Genomic DNA, 27,016 nt, shown 5'->3' on the forward strand with positions numbered 1-27,016 from the left:
GACTGGGCTGTGCCACATCAACTCATCATACAACCACAACACAACAGACAAGGTTTTTCTTTTGGGACCTACTCAAGACCTCAGCCTTTCTTTCCCTGCAGAAAATGCATCCAATCCATTTCTGCAAGCTACCACATGCTCCTGAGGTTCCTAAAGTCACAGCCTTGCAATGGCAGCAAAGTTCCACACAGGCTCCCCCCTAGAAAACTTGCCTGGAAAAGAAACTACTGGGAATAAACAGTGCTAGTAAAGAGAACAGCATATCACAAATTCTCCTTACTGACCACAGGCCACGTCTGTAAGAAGAAAGGCTGCACAGTCATCTGAGTTTTGAATCAATCAGACAGGAATCCTCCCGCAGACAAGACCTCCTTTCTTTATTGCTAGGTATTTTAAGGATTTTACAAGATCTCTGCTTCAAGGGCAGGGAAAAATACATTTCATAGCTTTAAAGTACCAAAGTTAACCTACTATGTTGTGGTTTTTTTCCTCAACTTCTACTGTATCTAAATTTTCTGCCTACTCCTGCTTGCCAGACAGATTACTCCAATAAACAGCAGAAGTTCTGCTTAGATCTGCCTCTACACACGTAATTATCTCCAAACAAATATTAAAAATACTCCTGAAGAAGCAGATGATGTTAAGTAGAAGCTTGAGTTAGCCCTTAAAAAGTGTCTGACCCATTAGCAGCACAGAATTATGAATGAACGTGGCTGGCTTTGCATTTTAAGAACATGATGCAATAGAAGGTTCCAATGTATGAATTGGAATAATCAAATTTCTCAGTGTCACCCAGAAGCACAACTTTGTAATGTGAAGAGCAGAACACCCAGGAACATCTAAACTACTCCAAATGTTCCTACGACACATTCATATCTGAATTCTTAAGAAGAGGGAAACAAAGCTGGATTCCATTTTTGCACAGTGACAGGAAAACTGAAAAGGAAGTAGGTACCAAACATACAGACAATAAAAGCTTCAATGTAGATTCATTTTTTCCTACAAAAGCAAAAGTTTTATCTTAATGTAATCAAATAATTCCTTAAGCGCATTCCGTATACAGTTGCAGAAATTCTGTTTTCATGCAAGAACAGTCACAGCTTGAGAAATAGTCAAGTCATTCATCTACTGGACCAATTAAATACATATTCTGAAGTTTGTCAGGTTTTGATTCAGAGGTATCTTAAGACATTTAAACTAGCACACAGGGAAAAATGGAAGCCAGGATTTTCAAGAAAAAGGTAGACAGTTCTTGGGTACTTAGAATTTTTCCAAATCAATCACAGTCTCACAGTTCAAATTAATCTAGTCAGTTTTTCATATTCCTATCATTTAGAAGTCAGGCACAGAGACAAATGACATTCTGAAACACTCGAGCCCCAGATAATCCAGCTCATACTGCTCTACCAAAAACAGTGAACGGAAAGGGTCTTTTTCTCCATTTGATGAGAAATTTTCATAAGGAGTCTCAAAGTAGTACATGATCATGGCTTTATTAGCCTACAAGCACCTCAGAGGTAATGTGAATATAAAACAAAGCAAATACCTGGTTGTGCCCAAGGTTGCTGCGAAAGGCTGTACTTGGGACCTCCTTGAGTGGCCATTGTTTTTAAAGCAGCTACCTAAAACAAGTACAATCAACACAATTATGTTTCTTTCAGTTGAATTCACAACAAAGCGACCACGTAACAATTGCACAAGTCTCTTAGATACTGCAGTGTACAGAATCTCCCTTGCTCTCTCTCTTCTATGCCTCGACTTAACAACACAGGGGAAGCAGCTTCACAGAAATGCAATTCAAAATTACAACCATGATCACTTCTTGAAAGTAAAACTCAAAATGGGATTAAATTTACAAAGACACTTAGGCATCTAAGAATACAAAACCTCAAAAGACATTTATTACTTAAGCAGGTTAGTCAAATTCCCCAAATTTCCAATGAATCCTTGGGATTACTTGGACAATCTATCAACCTCACTGGTTACTCATCTATATTTTAGACATGCCACTGGCCCCTCACTTCAGCATGACAGGCATCAGTAAATTTAATACTGTAATCTTCTAAATTCTCAAATCTCAGCAGCTGGGATATTTGTGATGTCCATGCAATGCTGCAGCCCCAGTTTCTGAGATATCGTGCCACTTATTCTTGGTACATAAGGATCCACATCACACTTTTCATTTTCCAAGAGTAACAGATCCTGCTGTGTGTTTTTCTTGAGATGTGTAGAAATCCTGAGCTCTAGAGCAGGTTCTAGAAAAAAGTGTATTGTAACAAGACATCTTTTTGTTCCTGTCCCCAAGGATGCCTAATCTTTCTGACCAACTTTTATTAGGAATTTCTGTCAAAAACAGGACTAGGGAGAAAAGTCTTTCACTGGTATAAAATATGCTGAGAACAGAAAATTTTAACATATTTCACAGCCATACTCTAAGACCTCCCTCAAGAACATGAATGACCCGAGATTGTTTTTGAAGGCTTCAAATTCAATCAAAGTAGGAGTTTTCCTGCAAAGAGAAAAGATCCTGCCAACTTTCACAGACCTATTTCAACTCAATGAAACATTAAAGCTTCTTCATCAAAATGCATAAGCGTTGCTTTTAAAATCAAGCCACATCATGTTTCTTTAATCCATTAATCTCAAAAATGCCTGGAAAATTGTTGTTGGGACTTAAAGGGAAGCATGACCTTATAACGGGAAATGCCATCACACAGAACTAGCAGCTTCTCCTACACCCAATTTAAATACTAATTCCTTTGTCTTACTGGTATTTCAGTTAGGTTAACGAACATACAGTATCTTTGTACCTTTGTCATGAACTCCTCCAGCTGTTCTATAAACTGTTTGGTTTGCTGCTGAATAAACTGCTCACAAGCTGATTTCAGATGACGATCTACATCTTTCTTAGAGTCGATATAATGTTCTCTGATTTCTGGAGTGCCCTTGAACAGAAGACAACAATTCTCTCCTTTTTATTTGCCAGGGATCACCACCCGCTTAAATGACCCAATTTTTCTTAATGCTGTAAGACTCCATATTACCTCCAGTAAGAACTGTATCAAGGCGTTGTTGCTGTTTAGTCTAAAAAATCTTGAAACTGTCTTAGGGTTCAGGATTTTAAATGCTGCATCTGTGAATCAGAAAGTCACTCAGGCTGTAAGTCAATGGGATTCAGTTCCAGGAATCAAAAACTTTAATCACTCATTTACACATAAAAAATGGCCTAGCATGATTAGGACTATAAAATTAATGATTCCACTGCTGCTAGGTGTGGATGCACAAGTGCACATGCACAGAAGCACACAAAGCTTCATCCACTATTTTTAATTGCACCTATGGTAAACCTGAATCTAACAGTTGCACGGCCTAAACAGATAAATACATTACACGAACCTGACAAATGACTGATAGTAGCTGTAGTGCTATCAGCATGCAAATTGTGTAAGCTCTTTTCCTTTTCTAACTATACCTACAAGTGAAAGACTTGTACATAAGCTATGTAGTTAAGCATTTATGAACAATATGCAGAATGTGGCCCATGTTCCTTGAGAAAATCAAGTACAGTTGCATGAAATAACTTAGAACTGGCATTCTTTTCCTCTGTGCTTAATTATTTTAGTTAGGACTAAACAACAAAACATCAAGGTTGATAGACACTCATGTTTCTGGTCTCTACAGAAGTCCCAAGAAGGGAAAGCAACAATGTCTGTAATTAACACAAGATATGGAAATTATTCCTACAGTGTAAACAGGATGTCATCAACTTGACATCTAGTCAAATTAGGAAAAAGAAAATTATCAATATGGTTTCAGTATGGCTTATTGCCCTAATGTCATTCATTTATCATCCTACACATTCATCTATGCTTTTTTTTTTAATTTCAAAAGCAATTCTCCACCCCTCTTGCTGTACAAAACAATGGGAGAGAAACAATACATAAGAGTTAAAGAAGTGCTGTCAAAGGCATTAAACAAAGAGGGAATACCAGACACGTAGGTATGTAGATTTTGCACCAAATTAAGAATCTACACTCCTATGCAGTCAAAGGGGACTGCAGAGAAAGATTATGTTCTCAGAATTATTTCCCAGAAATTTCACTGATTCCAAAGAGAGTCTAAGTTCTTGATTAGAAGCCTATGAGCTAGTCAGTGTGAAAGTCAGTTCTCCCCACTGTATATTTCAGTTACATGAACCTTAGCATTATACTACTTTAAAAAAAAATGGGTGGAAGCATGACTTTTACATTAAACAGTGTCCCTTTGTCTATAAATCCCAAATTAAATCTTAAATCCATGTGCAGAAAGCTTGGCTAGAACACAGTAAAACTCCCATTAGCCACGTTCTTTTCCTTGTACAACTCATCCCAAATATAAAAGCCCTACTGGCCTATGCTAGACTACCATAAGAATTAAGCACAATGTACATCTTTTCAACTTCATCATCACCACCTAGTATAAAGAAAGTGTTCTCCATTACTTACCACTATCATCTGCAAAGCACTGGCTGGCACAAAAATTTATTCAACTAAATGAAGATGGAGAACAAACTTGAGTGTCAGCCAGGACAATACACCAAAAGGACGTATTTGCCCTTCAACCTCCAGTCAACTAGAAACTACTCAACAGGTAGGAGGTTTCATTGATGTTCAAATGCAACAGGTGAAATGGTTAGTGTAAGAATTGCTTGCTTCAGAGTTAAAACAGCAGTATATTAGAAGGCAGGAAAGCAAAGTTACTTCTTCAGCTTTCTCCTCTGGAATGGAAGAAGACAAAACTTGACATGCTTCCAATTATTTTTCCCACTATCTTTATAAACTTGACAAGTGCATGACGGTTCACTTTTGTACTGAGAGGTTTTTTCCTGCATTTTACAATGGAACCATAGTACATTTTTAAAAATCATGACCATGGCTACTACTCTCTATTTTCCCTTCCTACAACAGACACAGTTGCTACATAAAACTATTCAACAATACTGCTTACTGAACTTGCAATATAAGAAATCCTTTCCAAAGCAAAACCTCATAGAAAGGTCTAGGAAATCTTAATTTGTTCTAGGCAAGTCAATTATGTATTGTTAAATTCGCCTGATAAACAGCAGTAACAAACAATATTCCTTTGAAGGGTCAGAAAAGGGGAAATACATCTCTGTGCAACAAAAATGTAGATCATTTAGCTGTTCTTAAAAAGGACTGGATAAATAAGTTAGGTCAGCAGCAAAAAGCAGTCAAATGCATTTCATACAAAAATAAATAATTTGTTAGATACATTTTGAATGGCCCTGAATAAGAGAATGGCTTTGGGTTTTTTTCAGAGAAGATAAGAACAAAGCAAGAGATTAGAACAAGCATACAGGTTATTGCAAGTGAACATAAAATAAACCCAGAACTTTTGCTGGCACATTAAGGGAGGACAATCCCATCCCATTCTGTAGCCAGCAACTGTTTAGTACCTCTAGTTTTCTTAAGGTCCAGGGAAATTTCCTTAATGGTGAAATCAGTGTGGAAAGGAGCAATTTGTTCACGAAGAATCAAAAGGTGTTTTATTAAGAAAAGCTGTCCATCAACCTGGGTCTACAGCACAACAAGAGAAAGAAATGCATCACATGTAAAAAAAAAAAACCACAACAAACCAAAACAATTAAATGAAGAACAAAGTTTCAACATCTCCACTTCTATTAGTTACTTCCTATAATAAAATTAGTACTAATAATCTTAGTATTATTAGTAATAAGTATTACTAATACTTATTAAGTATTACTAAGAAGCTTCTTCCATTAGTCTGTAGTGCCATTAACTATGCTTTGGGATCAACAAATCCCACTTCTGTACTGTTCCTAACACATTACTCTACAGAAGCAAACAATATTCACATTTCTTAGAAGAATTAGATTACACAGTCATATTACTAAATGTCCACATTAAGTACAGATATCCATTATTTGAAAGACACAAGCTTATTCTTCATAAGAGCCAGGAATTATTTAACGTAATTCCTATAAATTACAGTTGAAAATCATGAGGTTCTAAAATTTTTTTAATAATTATGATAATTTTAAAAAGCCAAACAGTTAATGTTTCTGTAATAACCTTGATTAACTGTGCTACTGTGCAAAGGACTTATGAGGCATTTTTCTCATGTCATTAAACACAAAGCTTAGTTAATTTCTAAATAGTACAGCAAAGATACAAAGAATAAAACAAGGCCAAGTTCACATCACCGAGACGATCAGTTTTGCACTGTATGTTATTTTAGATATGTGCTTTATACTGCATGCTGTTTTAATCTTTGAAGTTCATGGGTCATTGAGGTAAATGGAGGAAGGCTCAAGAAATCAAATTTGCTCTTGCTGGAAGAGAACTTTCCTTGATATAATATTAAATAAAACAGTAAAGAATAAATTAGATTTGAATCTGCAGTTTTAACAAATAGAAATGTTTACTAACAGCAAGCGGTAGAAGGGTTTCTTCAGGGTTTTTTTTTTTATTTTTACATGCACAATTTCACCAGATAATGTTAAATTAATATACATCAAGAACAAAGTGGTACAGATCCTAGTCCTGGGCCAACCTATCACAGAATCATTATGGTTGGAAGAGACCTCAAAGATCATCAAGGGTTCACCGCAGTATGAGTTCCATTCTCTGCAATACTTCAAGTCAATGCTGACCCGATATACAGTGCTGGAATGCATAATTAACTGTAGAATTCTGAATCAATTACATATAAAATAGTTCTCTGCTCAAGCTAGAAGGAAATGCAGTTTGAATTTATTTTTAAAGATATTACATTTAAGGGATATTTTTCAAAGGACACAAGGAAAATACTTCAAAAGAGCTCTGCATTTCTAAGAGCAACTAAAACTTTTTTCATTACTAAACATTTACTGTTTTGGTTTTTTTTAAAATTCACTTCCTGGCCATTAGGAATTAGCAAGTTACTACAGTATTTGCATTAAAGGAACTGTGACAGGAAAAACGAAGGTATAGTCCAACTACTTAAGTAAATTTAAGTAACACTTAAAATAACTTGATGAAACTGCATTGAATTCTGGGCATGATATCAGAACAAACCTTTAGATAATACACAGTTCTGAGCACAGAATACTTCAGAAATCTTCCCAGTGAAATTTAATACTTAGAAAGATTTTTGAAAATTCAAACAATGGAGGCAGAGAAAAAGAGAAAAGAGTAACAGGCAGTGAAAACAAATGTAAAGACCAGAAATTTCTAGGAGAAATTTTTCTTTAGGTATCACTAGATTGAATTCACATGAGTTAGAGCAGCCTGTAAACATGACTGCTAGGATTCGTATCACACAGTTTCCGATAGGCTAGCACATGAATCATTATCTTTGCTTTACAATACATTAACCGTAACTAAAAACTGGCAAATCCATCGGGTCTCTAGGGGCAGAGCAACATGCTTTCACTGAGATTTCAACAGAATTCTGAACAACTGCTTCATGGCTTTAGATATACACAGAGCGGGGGGAAAGAAATCATACCCAAAGCACAGATTCTGACCTTGGTTTTGCTGATAGAATCAGCAGCTCCCAGCAGCGAGTGGATGCAGGCAGATAAGGCCTCTTGCGATAACCCCTGGAACACTGCCCTCTGCGGGGAAGATGAAATCAGACCAAAAAAAAAGGTGTCAGCAAAGCTTAAGCAGAATTTAAGAGTTGCAGTTTGCGAAGGATGTGCTTACCAGCACAGAAAACGCTACATTAGCTAGCTACAAACATGTTGTCTAAATGCAGTAAGACTGGATGGAGCATTGATACATAAAAGCTCGCTACAGCACTTGGACAGACTGGATACACGTATACACTCAGGCATTCCCTGTTCACCCTCTGCCTCTGAATTTGCATCCAGGTAGTGACATGGTCAGTGACACATAATGCATTCACCGCTAACGGCACGAATGATACTTACCTGGGTAACCTGACCAGACACTTCATGTGTCAGGGTAACTACCTGTGTGTGCAATTTATACTTGCAATAGACGTGAGATCATTCGAGTGAGCTTAACCTCAAGCAAACTCAAATTACCTCACGTTTGCACCAGGTTAGTAAACAAACATGACAGCTGCCATGGCCCAGGTTACACGGAGTAACTCACTAAGCAACTAGATCATACCGCTGAGCTAGCCCTAGGAACACAGCTCGCCTCCACCAGCATTCCAACAGAGTACATAACAGCCCTGACCGCCCCAAGACTTGCCAGGGCCACTTCTTTCATGTCTTCTCCTACCTAGAGGGTGCAGGCAAGGCATACCAGTTCTGCTAGAATATCTCAGTGAAAAAATAAACAAATCACTGTGCAGACACACTATAAATGAGTCTTGCAAACAACGCAAAAACGACCTCATCTCCAAAGGTCCAGCTGAAAACAAGGGCAAATACTCATTTATCTTTAATGAGACTGATACATTAAAGTATTAATATTTTCCAGTTTCTTTTTAAGCAAATAGCATCTTGGTAGCAGTTTCACATACACTTATCAAAGATATTTTGAAATGCATTAAATGTATCTAACAAAGACACAACATGTACAGAAAAGTAAAAACACTGGCATTATGTTTCTCATAGACTCAATAGCCTTTTATGCTATTAGATGACAAATATAAATCAGATTCTAAAGGGCAAGTCTCAAAATACTTGTAAAGTAAACACCACTTTTGTTTCTGTTAGACATGAAGATTCCTACTGTCTTAAACTTTGGAAACAACTCCTACATTTTGGAAGGTGAAAAGACGTGCCACAAAAAATTTTTGAGAACATTTCCAAAACGTGGAAGTAGTAGAGTCACCATTTTTAAGACCAGAAACATCACCCTGTCTGATGTCCTGCAAAGCACATAGCAAGAAACATATTCACCCAGTAATTTCATTTCAGCACTAAGATCATTCTCTATAATCGACCCAGAACTTTCTATTCTTTCTTGTCCTATTCAGTCCTCAACTTTGGAACGATAACTATCTTGAGCATCAGTCACTGAAATATTTCTGTAATAGCAAAAGCAACAGATGTACAAACCAGTGCCTTTTTTCTAATTCTAAAAATACGAAATTGTCTTGGAAATGACGACCTAAATTTGTCAGTTCACTTGTTTTACATAAAGATAGCAGCAAAAAGACTAAGAGAGAACAGAGGTCAGCAATTGTCCATTCCTAATTTACATTAAAATTATTTAGACATGGTACTACACACCTCGTAACTTCACTTAAAAAAATTAAAGAAATTTTTGCATACATCTATACATCTGTACAGTTTGGAGAGACACACTAGAGTCCTTCTGACAGTAGGATACCACATTCCATGCAGATCTGCTGGTGAAATCGTGGTCTGGTGTCTGGGATGAAGGGATTCTGATGAACCTGTTTGAAAGTAAAACAGACACATGAAAAACTTGCCCATTTGTCCTTTCAACTGAAGGAGATGTAACATGGACTGCACTTTATACTGACTCCACAGCAATAAGACATATTTTATTGCACCCAAACAGGTTCGTTGTTTTTTTTTTTCCTCCTTCTGAGCAGGTCAGTACTAGATTTCTGATGTGTATAGAGCACAGGGCTGTGAAAGACATGAATTTGCTTTCAAGGATGGCCCAGTTCGACCTTTTTTAATGAGTTTGTTTTACAGGCATGTCTCCAGTGACACATCCCTCCCTCACTTAGCTTAACAGCTGAAAAGATCAAACAATTACTAGGAAAAAAAAAAGCAGAGGATAAAAAAGAAAAAAAAATGGTTAGTGATCATGGAACTACAGGAGATGCTCAGAAAAAGAAAAAAAAAACAACACTCCCTCAATTTTACTTCTTCTTGCTTTCCTTTCTTCTGGAAATAATCCCACATGGATTAAACAGTCGTACAAAGTGTAGGGTTTAAACATCATGTTAATAACCACAAAAATAATGGCAAAACCAATTTTGTCTTGAGGGGGTTGTAAACATAAAAAAGCGCTCCTCCTGTGTAACCTTTGTAATAATTCTGTATGGTCAAAATGGATTTTCACCACATCTGACAGACAGAAGTCTTGTATTATTTTCATTTTGTCCTTAAATCCTGGAAAACAGCTGAGTCAATAGCATTAGAACTCTGATTCCAATTAGCAATCATTCAAAAAAGTAAAATTTTTGAAGTTTTACCTAATGGTGGAATAAGCACCTGTGAAGTTTTTATCTGTGACCAGTGTAGGAATCGTCCAAAATAATTCAGCAATACCTTTCTAGCTTTAGCAACAATAAGTGTATTGTCACAGTAATCAGAAGGCCTGTAAAACCTTAGTTGTCAGTTTGAGGTTCCTAGGCTATTATTAGTTACTTCAGCTACTCCTGCGGGCACTGAAATGGGAGAGAGGCACCTTTGAAGGGCAAGTAATCCCAATTATCTCAGACACTTATCTTCAAATTACACCATATAGGTTCCTTCTGTCTCCTGAATGCAGGTGGGGTTTACAGGACTTGCGAATGCCACACAACTGGCTTGAAGCAAGACGAACTCCACTCTCAATGGGATTTGTGGAGTCCAGCTACAAAGAGCCAGAAAGACCTTTGCAGGTTTTGTAAGTCAAAAGCAAGAAACTATCGCATAATCAAAAGGAATATGAGAATCAACTGACAAAGAGCTGAGAAAGGTGCTGCTGGGAAAAACAACACTGTACCATTCTGAACAATGATAAAGGGAGAAATTCTTCATGGATCTTAGACAAAAACTTAAAGAGTTGTAACACTCAAATGACTGGCACCGAAAGAGCCACATTTCAAGGAATTTGCTTCTAGTTCACTGTAATTTACAGGCACGTGGGTCACGTATTTTAAAAGTCAAGGAATATATTCTGAATTATTGCAAACAGCTAAAATTACTAACTGGTTTCAGTAAGCGGAAATGCATTCAAAGGAAGAAGTCACCTCCCCAGGTAAAGGCACACACAAAGACACTCCTAGAAGCTCAAAGCATTCATTCAAGAGACATGCCTGACACCAAACCACCCTTCTCTTCTCAGCACAGCTAACAAACAGAGGCGTCCTTAAGTATACATCTTGATGGTAGGGCTACTTCACAGTAGAGAATACAAAAGCTCAGTTTTATACAAAGTACAATACAGGCTGTCAGCTACAAAAGCAGTTGCTTCACAAAATGCATTGCACTGGAAGCACAAAGAAACACCACCAAAAGAACAAGATTAGGTTGTGTCTCCTTCAAAAAAAAAGTTGTTAAGAACCCTGCGACAAAGGTCACCTCTCAAAATCTCTCATGAATTTCTCTAGGAAAATAACCCTTTAAGATACATGCAAGTTTCTCAGTGATGGTTCAAGTTAATGCTCACTCTCTGTGAGCTTTATGCATTAATTTGACAACATGAGATACATTTCATACCAGATTTAACTAAGCTGCAAGACTCAGGATCTTCTAGCCGGACATCAGAAAATGAAGCTTCAGATGGCAGCTTCTGCTGTTCCTCTTTTAAACTTTGTGCAATTTGCTGCAGAGGAAGATATGGCACAAAATTTTAATTTTTTTACTCCTTAACGTAAGCAGCGTTACGCTGCTTTGATTACAATAGAGAAAAACATCCTAAATTGCAAAAGGAGTCAGCTACCCTCCGTTCCCCAGTGTTTCAAAGATATTAAAAGAATCATAGAATGGTCTGGGTTGGAAGGGACCTTAAAGATTCTCTGGTTCCACTCCCCCTGCCATGGGCAGGGACACCTTCCACCAGACCAGGTTGCTCAAAGCCCCATTCAACCTGGCCTTGAACACTTCCAGGGAGGGGGCATCCACAGCTTCTCTGGGCAACCTGTGCCAGGGCCTCACCACCCTCGCAGCGAAGAATTTAATTCTATTTAATTAAAGATAGATGTTTCCAAAACAGTAGCAGAAACATTTTAATATCGATTTAAGATTTACTAGTATTACACAGATCTGTGTAAAGCACCATTCTTTCCATTTTGCCTGTTTTTACTGATCTCTAAATAATAACCAGTGAAGCTACCTAGAATGAGAAGCTCAAAATAGGGGAACCCAATTCAACACTCACTTGGATTTCATACAGATAGTTTCTGTGATGACTTTATTCCTACACATTATATGTGCAGATGGCCCCAAAGCACTCTCTAGTTTATTCCCTGCAGGAGTTCAATTTCTGTGATGACTTTATTCCTACAAATTATATGTGCAGATGGCCCCAAAGTACTCTCTAGTTTATTCCCTGCAGGAGTTCAACAAAAAGCTTTCCCCTAACATTACTCAACACTTCTATACTTCAACCTTTTTCACTACTTCGTCTGCTTCAGAGCAATGAGAGGCAGTAAGAATGGGCAAAGAACTGCATTAATATTTGAGCAGAACAGCATAAGAAATATTTCTGCCCCGTGCTTTTAACATTTTAATAATTAATTTACTTAGACAGAAGGGCTCTCTAAATAGCAAGGTTTTGAGGTTTAAAGCAATCAAGTAGCAAAATGAATCTCAAACCAGGCAAAAACTGGAGTCTTACAAGGACATATGAAGAGCAGCATAATTCCTCGATTCAGAATGAACTGTAAAACTCTCCTCTTCTAAGTAACTCAACAGTCATAGGACCCTAGTTAGAAAATAGGGCCTTGTGTAGACTAAGTATCTGCACTGCTTGCCTACAGAAGTTACAGCTAACATTAAAAAGTTCTCACAATCATTTTTTATCCAGTTCGGTTCACACAATTTTAGCAAAAAAAACCCAAACCAACCTGCACTCCTAACAGTTATACTGGTAAAACTTCTGATCATTAGTTGTTCTAACGGAGGAATCCCATTTAGCTATGTTTTGTGTGGTGCGCTTCTCAATTACTATTTTTGCTTTTTCTTCAAAAGCTTATTAGTCCTTAAACTCTCAGTATAAAGAGCAAGTAGTCTACAAATACTCACTAGCTTCAGGATTTGTAAATGCTTTCCTAAAAACCTATGAATGTCCCTTATAATCACCAAAGCATAAAATGTAACATAATAAAAGCTTTAGACATGTATAAAGACAAGATTATAGCAACATGAGTTCAGTACTAAGAAGTTTCTCAGTGTTTGTCTGTTTACAGGCAAGAATTGAACACAGTAAGGTACACTTATACAATGCTGATTTCTTCCAGCCCACAGCAAAATACATAGTTATATGTTATATAGTTATATATATAGTTATAAAGCTTCTGCATTTTATCTAAGTAATGCTTTGATTCAGATGACAAACAACAGCTTCTCTACAAGCTGGTCAGCTGCAAATAAGTCCTACAATTTTTTAAGCACCACTAGCTACTCCAGTAGATAGATGGAAAGCAGAATAGAGTAATAAAACCTGCATCTTGCCAGTCTGTGTCAGAATTGCCCTTCTTAGTCAACTCTGTTCTTTGACAGCTTGGGCCTCTCATTATAAAGTGAATGTCAACAAGTTATTTGGGGTGGATTTTTATTATGCTTAATCCCTTCCATGCAATGCTACCTTTCAGTTGCACATCAAATGCAGTTTGCTCTAGTCAAAACCTGACTTTTTTAAAAGTCTTTTGTCAGCCACTTTTTTATTTCTGTAAGTAGTTTCATTCTGAAATCTTTCATCAATACAGTATTAACCTTTTAAAGGAAGTAGAATTAGTTTGATTCCTTTCAACAGGAACATTGACTCAAAGGGCTTGGAATGACTACAAAAATGGCTAACATTGATAAGAACTTGAAAAAGGCTACTGGAAACCATTGCTGACATGTTAAATTATCTAAAGGTACAAGCAAGTCTCCCCTGACACTGTCTGAGCATAGCAGACACACACGTGTACCAAACACTAGTTGACCAGTAATTCTGAAAACAAACTTGCTGCTAACTGTGCCTGTCTACAGCTTCTCTTCAGCTCCAGCTCAACTAGAAAATACACTGGGTAATACCCACTACTTATGAAAATAAATGAAAATTTTCTGTTATGAGAGAAAATTTAGAACCTTCAAGTTTAGATAAAACTGGTAACGGTGAGAACTATTGCCAGTTTTACCGAGTTTGACATAAAGTGTTCTCTGACATCTAGTTTAGGGTCATAATTTAATCAGCAGGTGCCAATTTGACAGTGCCAATAATACTAAATACACCTAAGAACTGGAAAACCCCATCTGCAAAGCACTATATTGCACAATTGTATATACTGCATACAAAAAGAAAACCAAGCAAGGACAATAAAAAAGCTGATGCTATACCTCCATCATTTCTAACTTGTCAGGATACGCAAGATCGCCTGGAGCAGGCTTGTAGCCTGTGATATCAGTCTGAATGTAAATATGTGTCCTATAAACAAGACGCTCTTGTACATCTTCTAACATCTGCTTGACACCAGCTGCAAAAGCACCCAGTTGTTCCGCTGACAAAGGTAAAAAAAAAGGCACAAATTTGTTAATTTAATTACAAAGCAAGCTTATAGACACAAAAGTTTGAAGCATCGCATATAGAACCATCACAAAACTGGCTTGCTGCAGATAAAGTCAGACTATTTTTGGAACAGCAGCATGCAGTCCAATTTGTGACAAACAAGGAATTACTGAACTCCATATTGTAGTTGCTTCAGCTCCCCAAATTTTCATTAGATTGTGAAAATGCGATCTCACACTGATAACATCAGACACCACATCAGAACTAAGCATTCTAATTATTTGAGACCTGGATACGTCAAGTGGCATTTCTGCCTGGACACCAAACCAACGTACTTTGGCTCTATCATAGCCAACACCTGCAGTGTGACTGTCAGGAGCTGACAAGCCAACTCATCTACCTTCCTACCAGAACAGATGATCCAAAGCAGCTCATGTCCAACGTAAGAACTATTGTATCAGCCTGAGTTTAAGTAGCAGAAAGTCACTTCTTAAGATTAGCCAAAAGATGACATCACCTATTTTTTTCCCCATTCCTAACAGTGTTACAAATTCTACTTCCAGGAAAATGAGCAATTCTTCATGATATTGGCACAGCTTCAGAGACAAAGAGCTACGCTGTGTTAATATACCAGCTACCAAGTATGAATTCTGTTTATCGTTTCGTGCAAGGAAAAGACTGTGAAATTATTCCATTATGCACTGGTCATACTAAGGAAATGAGATACCAGATTTTTTTCTGATGGTCAGCTCACTTCTATGAGACTATGAGCTCTGAACAGTTCCAAAACTCCAAAATCTCTACCAGGTATGTAACTCCTCTGAAGTTGCAATTTCTAGACTGAGAAATCTATGCCAAGGAGAATGAAAAAAACAAGTTTTCATTCCTTTGTTTTATGATCATGTATGCAGAAAGTTCTACATGAATGATGCATTTGCTGGGCCAAGCAAAGGAATTCATTCATTTGAAAAATTCATTTAAATAAATCCTGGTGCACATATATGCACTGGGTGGATGCTTGCTTGCATTTGTACAATCTAGAGAAAACAGGACTCTATAACATCAGTATATTAATTTAAATTAAGATATACACAGACTTATAAATACAGATCTTTCTGTTATAAATGAAAAAACATAATTTATTTAAAATTACCTTACCTCATCTTTGACATGCTTAAGATCAATTAGAAAGAAAAAATATCTAGGGATTTTTTTGCCTACGCAATTTAATAATATTATCAGTTAAGAAGACAGTTAAAAACAATCGGGTTCCATCTATGAGTTACCATTGTTCTGTACATGATCTTCAAGCATCTCATTTTTAAGAATCCCACAGAGTTCAGAAAGTGTCTCTAAGTGAATGACATGGATGATCATTGGCCTCAGGACATCATACAATGAAAGACACAACTTCTCCAAGAGTTCACTACAAAGAAAAAAAGAAAACAAAGTAAAACGCTTTCAGGATCCCGCAATACCAAAAATTTTATCACAAACACAGATTATTTTATGGCAAAGATTTGAAAAAGGAGGGTGAGAAAACAATGCAACACAGTATCATAGAAGACTTAAGAAAGGACTGTTTACAACACGAACCCCTGATTTCCTACAAAGACTTTTAAGAGATGTAGGATATAAACTGCTTAAAAAGGTGGTACAGTTTTTAATTCATTTTAAAATTTAAAAAAAAAAAAAACCAAAACAAACAACCAACTCAACCTGTCACAAAAGGAAGATACTGCAAACTGGTTTACCTGGCTTCTGTGTAAAGAAATGCTTCTGCTGAGCTCAGAATCGCACCCCTAATTTCCCCTTGAGAAAAGGCTCATCTGATTCCAAGTACTCAATAGTTTATTAGAACCAGGAGCACACAAAGAGGGACACAGGAGAAGCTTGGTAACCTTTTCTGTAACAACTTCCAACACTGCAGGGCACGCTTTCCAATCTAACTAAAGTTACAATATCAATGCGATATGAAACACCACAAATCCCACTTCAATTTATTTTTTTTTTCTTTCTGTTCAAAGTGATGCATATCTTGGTTAAGACACCAGTAGCATTCATTCTAGACATTTTTGCCATTCTCAATGCTCCCTTCACTAATCACAGATTAGCTAATAATGCTGTTGTCAGTAGCTGAAAATTCAAGGAATTCCTCAGTTAGACTTGGAAATACAAACACTAAGAATATTTAAGTATTGACAGTGTGGTACAGTTGTTGAGTTTATTACACTATGGTGTTTTTTTTTTCTAATTTACAAAGAATGTCTGACAACAGGACAGGGACACTCCAGTTCCTTTCAGAATGTGGACAAAAAACGCTCACAAAAGAAACATTGTCTCTCTTCTGTTGCATTCTATAGCTTTACAAACAACTTAAAAAACATTAACTCTCCATGCTAAAAGCAGAAATAAAGGAGAAAGTATCAACAGCCTTATTATTAAATACAACACTCAACCTCAGATCTCTACTCTTTGCTAGATTTTTGGTAAACTCTTTTATCTGTACATAGACACCTAGTTATTATGTCTTCAGAGCACCTCACCAGTTCAGAAAAAAATGAGGCTATTTATTATGCACCTAAGAAAAAACTAACGAAGTAGTTACTACTTGAAACATTTCCCTGAAAGCATTTTATTTAAATGCAGGCAAAAAAGGGAAGCAAGTTCTTACAAAAGGCGGCAACTACTTTCCATCAAGATTCAAAAATAATCAGAAGTCTATTCTCATTCTTGGTGTGAAGAGCAATAGTGATGAAAGTTCTGTCTGAACAACATTTTACACTGATTTCAATTACGGCTGTTTATTTCAGGATTTGCACTGAGATAGCCAAATTGGATCTCAAGCCAATTTAGTTAAGTCACCTCATATCCTGAGCATGTCCCACACGAGATCTCAATCTCTCAGAAAAGACTGCTAAGTACTCTGGCACTGCAGCTTATTTTTAGTGAGGCTTTATGCATTTATGGTTTTCCTTTAGCTTCAGAGCATCGGGAGGGTAGTGGACAGTATTTTTTCCAAGTTACTCTTAATCAATTAGAGCTGCACTTGATTTTAAGTTAATACAACACTTAAAACCAGTGTCTCAGTTATATTAATAACAATACACTTTATCTATGAACTTCGTAGCAAGGGAACATGACCTGCCCAAATTTCAAAATTAAATATCATTATTAAAACATACCAGCAAAACAGAGAAGGGGTATAATATACTCAATTGCTCTAATATTACAGGTCTATTGTAAAAAACTTACAATATTTTTATAATGCAATTACCATGTGAAGACAAACACCCTCTTCTAGATCTAGGCAGAGCAGATACAGATACTGTTTCTTGTCAGGTGTCCGCCACCCTGCCTTCCATTCAGCCCACATACAGGCACATGCAAATATTCCTTGATAGTAAGGGCAGCTCACTAACTCTAAATCCTTGATGAAAAACAGCTGGAGCTCATCAGCTTAATTTTACACTGAAGTAAATGAAAAGCACTTCTGCAACTGACTGTGCAAACCGTTGGCATAGAGGCAGTACAAAAACAGCTGAGATCTGTAGTGCTGCGAACTTCTACGGCTATTTCCAAAATAACTGTGTGTCTTTATCGCTTTCAGACCACCTACAGAGCCTTTACATTACTCAGATTATTTATGGAGAATATAAACTATCAGCTTTGCCTGAAGAAAAAAGAAAACAAAAGAACATCAAATTCTTACAGATAGGGTGAAGGTTTTTCTTCTTGCTGGTTCTTACCAAACCACGTCAATACAATCCTATTTGCCCTATAACATTGTCTGCTATATCACAGCATAGTAAATACAACATGCAGTAAAACAAAACCGGCATGTACCACCTACTCCAGTTTTGGTGTTGGTTTTGTGAAAAACTCATTGTAAAGCTGGTGCTCATCCTGACATACATGGACCATAAAGGCACAACCACTTCGTACCTGTATTCAAAGAAATACAAATACTTGATTATTAAATTAATTTCCTTGCAATCAGTACCACAGGAGGTATTATAGATACTATTATATTATATATTGTATTATTATTACTACTATTACTATAGCTATGATTAAATCAAAGCCTTGTGAAATTCAAAAGTCTTGAGATCAACTATAAAACTAAGGACTGAAAAGACGTTACTAGTCAAATAAAAGCTCATTGTGCAACTTCTGTCCCTTTTTGTTTCCGACGAAATTTAAGTAACCACATTTTATGTTTTCGCAAATATCCCTCTGTGAAGTTTGAAGCAGAGCAGAGTTTTTACAGAATAATCTTCCAGAAAACATGCATTACTTGAAAATATTAGTAATATTCTGACAATTCAAAACCCACAAACAAAAGTGACGATTCTGTAAGTAAACAGCTGAATTAAATAAGTACGTTTTACTTGGGGGAGGAGGGATTAAAACACAACAAACACCCCACTAGGCATGATTACTTCACCTACCAGAGCACAATGATCTCTGTTGTTCTGACTGGTTAATTCTGTAACAGTGCTAGCAATACTTGGACCAAGCAAAAGCTCCCTCTGGTCAAGGTAACATTGATGGATTTCATTCAGAACTTGTTGATACCTAGCCAAGAAATTAAAACAGTAACTGCATCCTGAAGCTCATTTTCTGGTAAACGTAAAACTCTTTTTACGTAAAAACGTAAAACTACGTTCTTTTAGGTCTATGTAATTTCAATTTTTAAAACTTTCCTTTAAAGGAATAATGTGTCAAACAGGATTTAAACAAAAGTAAATATTCTCAAAACTTAAAATTGTTGAAAATAAATTATGTAGACATACTCACTCTGGCATTTTTTCAGATCTTTGCTCTACTTGTTCAATAAGAGTCTACTCAATAAAAAGAAAAAAGTATTATCAATAAATGATTTTTTTCTAATAATTGGAAAATAGTTTGCAGTAGTTTTCCATGGACAGAATATGCAATCTTTGGATATTCACACTTGCACAATATGCAATCTTTGCATTCACACTACTAAAATTCAAATCCCGTTTTCATAGCTTCCTTTGTAACGGTTAGTTACCAGCCTACTTACCCTGACTTTGGGAGCAGCTGCTCTGAATTTTACATAAAACAGTGTGAAGGCATTGTCAGAATTTGGCACAGCTGAAGGATCCTGAAAGAAGAGATGAGTAATTGGTTAAAAAGGAAAATACTATATTTGGTTTCTAGTATTTAATGGCTGAGATAATTGGGCTCTAAAACAGCATATTGGTTCTTTATGCTTATACTGCCAGTAGAACAGTTCTTTGCCACTTTCCACTCAGAAAGACATGCTTGGATAAAGCCAGATGGGAGAACAAAACCCAAACCAAAAGTTTCAACCAATAGTCTTTACAGCAAAAGTAACATTTAATGCAGAATGCCATAATTGCTGAAGAGATAGCAATTTTCTCTGGACCTGCCACAGTAGTACTGATTGTTGCTCCTTAATCCGTAGTACTAAAATGGAACAAAATTCCCTTTTACCTGTGAGTCCCAGGGCGGAGACCCTAAGTTTCAGCTTGCATTCAAGCTTCAACTGGAACATCAAGTTTTGAGGCAATTCCCCTACAGCTCCCCAGCTTAGCCAGGCAGACAGCTTGAACTTAGACAAATTCTAGCACTAATGAAGCAGAGTGAGATCAAATTCAGGCACCAGGCTTTCTTCCCCTTATCCCTACTGATGACAGAGAGAGAAGTGGATGGCCTTCCCTTGAAACATGCTGGGGAGAGGAAAACTATTCCACCTTCCCCATCTCCTACTTTCATCCCTGTCAGCAACCTGATCATCCTTCTACACACACAGATCAACATCCCGAAACATTCACATGTGAGGAGTAACAAAGAACATCAAGATCTCATCAGTTCCCTTCCAGTCCTGACAAGACCTCTTCTTGTGTTGCAACAGGAAATCTCAACACTTGATCACAACTGAAGACCAGTGGTCCAGTACTGCGTTTCTAGCAGAAGCGGACACTAGATGTTTCAGAGAAATACGCAAAACATCAACAAAACCCTCATGTAGATAGGAAGGAGGAGGTCATCTGACTCCTAAAAGAGGTCTCCTTCCGGATTTAAAACTGCTAAGCAGCAATTCAAATCCAGAAAGAAGGTTTCACTTCTTTCTGTAGACACACTTGTTATCAGAGATGTTCAATTCTGCTTGAATTCAGCTCCATCACGATAACCCATTGGCATCACACCAAGCACAATACTTTTTTTAAAAAATAAAAACTAGTTTTGTACCAAACATGAAAAAAGTTTCATGTTTAATCAAGATCTTCACTCTAAGAGTATCCTTTAGCAAATTTCCATGAACATTGTTTAGAATCTCCTTCTTTTAGCTCTGCCAGTTCTCAATTCTAGCATCTTTCAATTTCACTGGTTATCCCTCATGACAACAAGTTTGCCTATAACAGGACTGAGCACAAGGCATAAAAGAATTAATTGGAGAAAGAAAGAAAGTGGGTAGAAAGAGACGTGCCCCTCTCCTTTCTCCTCTGCCAAAATATTGCAGTATGAGACTAACATTTTAATGAGACCAAAAATCCTCCCTACTCACCTTTATGCCTAAATCCCACTGGAGTGAGTGTGAGTAAAGCATCTAACTCTTCCCTGTGACTCTCCAACATCACTGTCTACATTTGATAACAAACAAAAAGATACTGCCAAAACTAGCAGGAATCTGTCACAGTTATTCTCTGCGGCTGCACAAAGCACTGCAGACTTATCAAAAGGAAACATTTAGATGACCAAGAGGACCCAAAAATACTTACTGGAATATAATACTGAAAGAGTCACGTCACGAAGTCAGAGTCATTGTGCTGTAACAGTTTTCATCCTATGACACCCAGCTCCTGTATACTTGCTTCAAGTATTCCCTGCAACCTCCCTCTCTGTCTCTAACGATCCGTCTCCAAAACAGACACTCATAGTACACATACTTTTTCTTGTGTGCCCTCCCCATTTGGCAACTCAGACAGCAGTATGCACTGCAGCTGATCGAGAGCTACACAGCACAAACTGGTTCAGGAAAGCAGGTGCTCTGGCCAGCCAGTTGCTGCCTCTCTAATGCAGTTGTTTATCCATCCCCGGCCTTCACTGAGGTTGCTGTTCACCTACCTCAACTCACCTACTTCACCTTCTTCGATTTCCATGATTTTTTTAATTATTACTATTTTTAAATCTCTTGGATCACTAGGTCTCGATCACATTTGGCTGAAACTTGGCCAATCTACACAAACACTGTAGTATAGGACTGACCTACTTTCACACAAAACTGCTGACACCTCCCACCCTCCAAAACATAAAAAAAGAGAAGAAAAATGTATAGTGTCACAATATACATTTCAGTACAACTTGAGTTACCACTTACTGATTCACCTTACCCTTTTCATTAACTGGCTTGTGAGGTTCTGTAGTGTATTCACAGCGTATGTCTTGATAAGGTGCATAGCTTTAGAAAGGCATTGTTTAAACTTAATCAAATATACAGGATAGTCTTTAAAATTTGGCTGAAAGAAATTAAAAATCCATTTTAAATACGAACAATAAGAGAGTTGAAAATTCATCAAAACTTGAAATACTCTTTTTACTAGCTAGAAACGCTAGTTTGTACAAACTAAAAGCAGGGGGTTTTTTAATTAAGCAGGATATTAAGTATATTGAGTAAAAATTTCTTAAGTTTATAAACTGTCATCTTTGCTTTCTTACTGTGTTTGGCAGAGAGCACATTTTATAGCAAAAAAAAACCCCACAAAAGTAGTATGAATACATAGTTTTGAAACTATTAAGATTTAGCTAAAACCAATACAGAATTACTTACATGCGATGAAATATATGCAATACAATCATCAAGCTTAGCCAGCATGGGAATGAATCCTTCACTGTTCACGGACAGTGTAGGGGAATTCAATTTCTTTGGAAAACAAGACAAAGCATCATTGTAAGGAATTCACGTAACTTAGTGTTGGTGACAAAGTTCAATAAATCGGTACACTTTCATTTTCTAAGAATATTAACAGTGAAATGATACTTACTGTATTGATGTTTTCCAGCTCATTAAAATAAGAAAGTTTCTGCTGGATGTTTTCAGCCAGGTCAACAAGTTCTGACTATCAAGAAACAATAAATAAAAGAAAATCAGCAACCTAGTAAGTAGTTTAAATATATATACATAAAAATATACATATAAAAAAAATTATTCAGCTTCCCTTTCAGCTCTCAGCACACACCAGTGTTAACTGGCTCTAGATAACTTGCAACCAAATAAGTACAACAAAAGAGGCAGAATACTGCAGTGCTGTCTTGCTCTCTCTTACCAGAGAAAGACATGTTACTCTCAACAGTGTATTTAAAAACACATATTCTACAGGTTTGTCAGCCTTCCACAGATACCATTGCACACAAAGAGCAATGCTGCCATCAGTATTACAGAGAACTGTAGAAATCCTGTATTTCAGGATTGGAGCCTTTAAAAGTTCTCCCTTAACCAGTCACGCTAAAAAGACATGTTTGTTATATCACTGCTGGAGCAGATCATAGGAGAAAGCATGGGAAATAAGCTCATAACTTAAAAAAAAAAAAATCTTTCTTCTTGCAATAACAAGCTCAAAACACTTCTGTAAGCGATATGAATTATTAATCTCAATAAAGTTTGCACTTGTCAGGCATTAGTTACAAAAGCTCCCCTCAGCTAGCTATCCTTCCTGATTAAAGTGTATATCAACACATACCGAACATTTTACTGCACAGAGCCTAACACCTTAGCTGCAGGTGAAATACACCAAAAACGAGGTCCAAAGCAAATGGAGGGATTGTCACCACAGCTCACAAGTTTTCCCAGCCTGAGAAAAAGAAACTTTCGTTTATGCTATCTCAGAAGTTTCCAGTAATCCTCTCATCAAAGATTACCTGCTCTTTCAAAAGTTGTTCACAGGCCTCATGCAGCGTTCCTGTCTTCGTAGACACAAAGAGATACTGTTTTTGCAGGGACTCCAGGTGCTGAAGGGCACTGTTCACATCATTCAAGATAGCATCACACTGCTCCTGAAAGCCAGACAAGTAATCCCTCATCTGTCTAGAAAAAGAGAATCAACAGATAACAAGTAAAATTTCACTTTCTGTATTTGCAAATCCAGCTGCCTGCAGGGGCACTGCCACTACCTTTCCCTCTCTAGGAATAAAAGACTCTTTGCATCAAGCAAGAGTGCACAATAATCAGATGTTTCATGACCCACAGAAATAACAGAGCTATAGGGTTCAGAATAGCCACTGCAGTAACTCCCATTTCTCCGATATTCCTTATAGTAAGCCTACCCAGAAAGCAGCAGTAAGGACCACAGCTACTCTAGAGCATGCGAATATTGTCTAAATGGACAGCACAAACAGAGTGACTACTGCAGGCTACTGCTAGTAGCCAAATTCTACCTGCCTTGCTTCCAACAGGGGTGTTAATTTGGGTCTCTTCTAAACAATTTTCAGTTTCCATTTAGAAATTAATTTTATCCTCCTAAAGTGGCCAAAATTATCCAGAGGATTCAATTTACCCTGAGGATTGAAAGAAGCTTAAATGAAATAGATCCAGTATCTAATGTCACCGAGTTTGTCTAAGGCTTAATGCAGATAGAAGCTCTAAATGAACACTAAATATATGTCCCGCATTCAGCTTGACTAAAACATCATTTAAAATTAATTACTCTTGGATGTCACCTAAAACTTCTGAGCTCTACTTTATCACATACAAAGCAGCGAGTAAAATCACAATTCTCTCTAGTCACGTGCAACCCTTTAGTGTACAACAGGCAAATAACTTATTTTCCTCCTGCAAACAATTACATATTGGCCATGCTACAAAACATTCCACATCCATGGCACACATAACTATCTCTGTGCGCTACTATGAACATGTCAACTGACAAAGTGCAAAGGTGCAACTCTTTTTAGGTTGTTAATGATCTGATCACGGGCTTAGCATATGCCTAAACCACTGCTTTTAAGAAACATCACATCCTCAAGTGTCAGAGGAAGAGAAGAAGAGACAGACCAAAGAAAAGTAGAGAAAAACAGCAGAGGGGAACACAGCAACATCCCTTTGTGGCCAAGGACAAATTTGTAAAGTTTCAAAACACAAGTCAGTTTCCATAAAAGCCATCAGCAGATTTGGCTAAGCCATTCATTCAGCTGTACTTCAGACTCTTGAGGAGTAACTGCGAAAGTCAGTGGGAAGGAGCTCTTCTGAGCCTGACGGAAAAGTCAGTTAGACAAAAATAGATGAGAATGCCAGTCTCAAAACTGGAGCTGAGCAAAGTGTCAAGGAATGCAGGAAATGCAGATACCAAATCACAGCCATAGTCACTGGTGAACCAAATGGCGAGAGCAGAAACGGCTGCCAGCCACACCTGCTTACACAGTCGCACCCTCAAAAGATGCCATTTCAATAGCAGAGGCACTTGAAAAGGCATATGAAAGCTCTTGGATTGCCTTTGTCTACAATCCTGACTATAAGCCAAAACTAATTTTAATCTGTCTTAATATCCTGGGCGGTTCAGAAGGAAATCTGTGTCCCTTTTAAATCCTCTGCCATGAGGGCAATAGCCTTCAGGATGGGAGTGGGGCATACTGCCTTGGAAAGCTCCAGCTGTTCCAACACATTCCCCCATTCCCTGCCAGCTGAATTCGAATGCGTGCTAACATTATACGGACAAGGTGAAGTCCTTCAAGGGTTAAATTGCTTACAGTGAAAGGAACTGAGGAAGAACACGTACCTATACTTGGCACCTTCATCTTGATCCATCTGTGTTTGTACCTGAGCAAACCAGGAGAAGAACTAGAAGAGATTTTACGGTGTGAACAATACAGATATCACACGCAATCAATTAAAAACAAACATCAGATCTACGAAATGAAGATGAGCTTTTGTTAAAAACAGAGCTGTTTCAGAACTTAACTATTAATCAAGGAAACAAACTATAACCTCCTGGTCCCTTCCAACTGCAATATTCTATTCTATTCCTCCACTAAATTAAAAGCAGATGAAATTCAGTCTTTCCCATTTTATTTGAAGAAGAACAAACTGTCCCATTAGAATGGGGGAGAGGTGACACGACATTCTTCTATATTGTAAGCAACACCACCTTACTCTCACATACAAAATGGGAAAAGTATCTGTCACTTAAGAGTTAAGACTTCAATGATTTTTCTCCGTAAGTTTCCTCATGCATCTTGAAAACAGCCCAAAAAATTTAACAAACCCACCAAAAGCTAGGCAAAAGACACAGAAACTCACAGAATTCTCTCAAGATTACTGCAACTTCGAGGTTATTTAGCATCACTTACCTGCTGCGCTGTTTCAATTCTTTCATCCTCCATCCCCAGTAAGGCAAATCCTTTCAAAAGGACATCCTCTGTGGATTCTGGCACCGCAGCCGTCAGAGTAACAGTTAGCGACTGGGATGTTAGGCTGCACAAATCTTCAATTGGAAGCTGCTCACAAAAACCCACAAACTTTAGTTAGAGAACTCAGGAAGAATTAGTATATTCAGCTCAACTACAATAACACAACCCAAAGCAGCAACTTGAGAAAATTACAGGCATCTACTTTTGAAGAAACAAATGCAATGGACATTTTATCTATCAATATGTTAATATACCAACAACTACCATATCTATATATTCATAAACACCTAACAGTTTTTACTTCTTTTTTAAACTCAGAAAATATACAGCATTTTATGTAAGTACATGTTTGTGTAAAAACAGAAACTGAACGTACATGTACCTGACATACTGATGAGCTACACTCATTTCCAATTTAACTGGTTCTATACCCAGATAAACGCATTAGAAAAGTATCTGAAAACATAAGAATTTAGAACACACACAGAAGCAAAAATAAACGCCACTATTGTCTGCACAACATGGCAACACCACTGCACAGGAATTGTCAGATTTTTTTTACCAGCTACTCAGAGAAAATTCAAGAATTAACACTGCCAGAATTTATTCAGGAAATAGCGTTTCACATTCTTGCAAACGCTTTTTAAAGAAGAAGTCAAGCCAGAAAGAAAGGCTTTTTTATAAGACAAGAAATAACTCTGCTGAACAGGAATTACCAGCCACAATGATTTTTTAAGAAAAATAATACGGAGAAAAGTAACTTGAGAGAAATTGTATTTAAGTATGATTGGAGACTATTAATCAGCTTACATGGAAGAAATTAATTCAAGAAAAAATACCTTTATATACTTTTAATTAATGTAATATCCTTTTAAATTCACTTGATGAGTAAAGTATGTTTTCTATTGCTGAGAATATCAGTAACATAAAACCAGAAAACACTAGTTAAATAAAAATTGGTATCTCTCTAGAGAATTACTTGCTTAGGAAAATATTAATTGCCTGGTAATATTAGTCTGGCAAAGAAAGAGCCATCAGGATTTCAACTATTTGAGAAAAGACAGATTGACCTATCTTGTTCAACTTCCACATATCTCTCCTCCCTGTCCCCCCAAAACAGGCATGACCCTAACTGAGGAGCCAAAGTTTCCCTCGTGTCTACTACTGAGGAAAAGACAAGTCCATCAGAGCCTGCTTTTTCAAAACAGCATAGACACCACTGTCTCAATCCACTTCAGCAG

General features: G+C 37.2%; 1 protein-coding gene across 1 annotated transcript in view; it reads right to left on the reverse strand.

The window, feature by feature from the left end:
- Positions 1–27,016, reverse strand: part of COG3 (component of oligomeric golgi complex 3) — a gene marked incomplete at its 5' end in the record, with an annotated part of 30,461 nt that overhangs the window by 2,513 nt on the left and 932 nt on the right. Inside the window, 19 exons of the mRNA XM_009699310.1 lie at positions 1,547–1,622; positions 2,811–2,945; positions 3,045–3,133; positions 5,456–5,576; positions 7,529–7,618; positions 9,257–9,381; positions 11,387–11,492; positions 14,213–14,373; positions 15,668–15,807; positions 18,235–18,326; positions 18,833–18,959; positions 19,182–19,225; positions 19,432–19,512; positions 21,767–21,892; positions 22,204–22,296; positions 22,418–22,492; positions 23,292–23,457; positions 25,145–25,206; positions 25,716–25,862. Of these exons, the coding sequence (XP_009697612.1) occupies positions 1,547–1,622; positions 2,811–2,945; positions 3,045–3,133; positions 5,456–5,576; positions 7,529–7,618; positions 9,257–9,381; positions 11,387–11,492; positions 14,213–14,373; positions 15,668–15,807; positions 18,235–18,326; positions 18,833–18,959; positions 19,182–19,225; positions 19,432–19,512; positions 21,767–21,892; positions 22,204–22,296; positions 22,418–22,492; positions 23,292–23,457; positions 25,145–25,206; positions 25,716–25,862 (2,056 nt within the window). The remainder of the gene's footprint in view (positions 1–1,546; positions 1,623–2,810; positions 2,946–3,044; positions 3,134–5,455; positions 5,577–7,528; positions 7,619–9,256; positions 9,382–11,386; positions 11,493–14,212; positions 14,374–15,667; positions 15,808–18,234; positions 18,327–18,832; positions 18,960–19,181; positions 19,226–19,431; positions 19,513–21,766; positions 21,893–22,203; positions 22,297–22,417; positions 22,493–23,291; positions 23,458–25,144; positions 25,207–25,715; positions 25,863–27,016) is intronic.

The sequence above is a fragment of the Cariama cristata genome, unplaced genomic scaffold (genome assembly GCF_000690535.1).
Source record: "Cariama cristata isolate BGI_N322 unplaced genomic scaffold, ASM69053v1 scaffold7350, whole genome shotgun sequence".
NCBI lineage: Eukaryota > Metazoa > Chordata > Aves > Cariamiformes > Cariamidae > Cariama > Cariama cristata.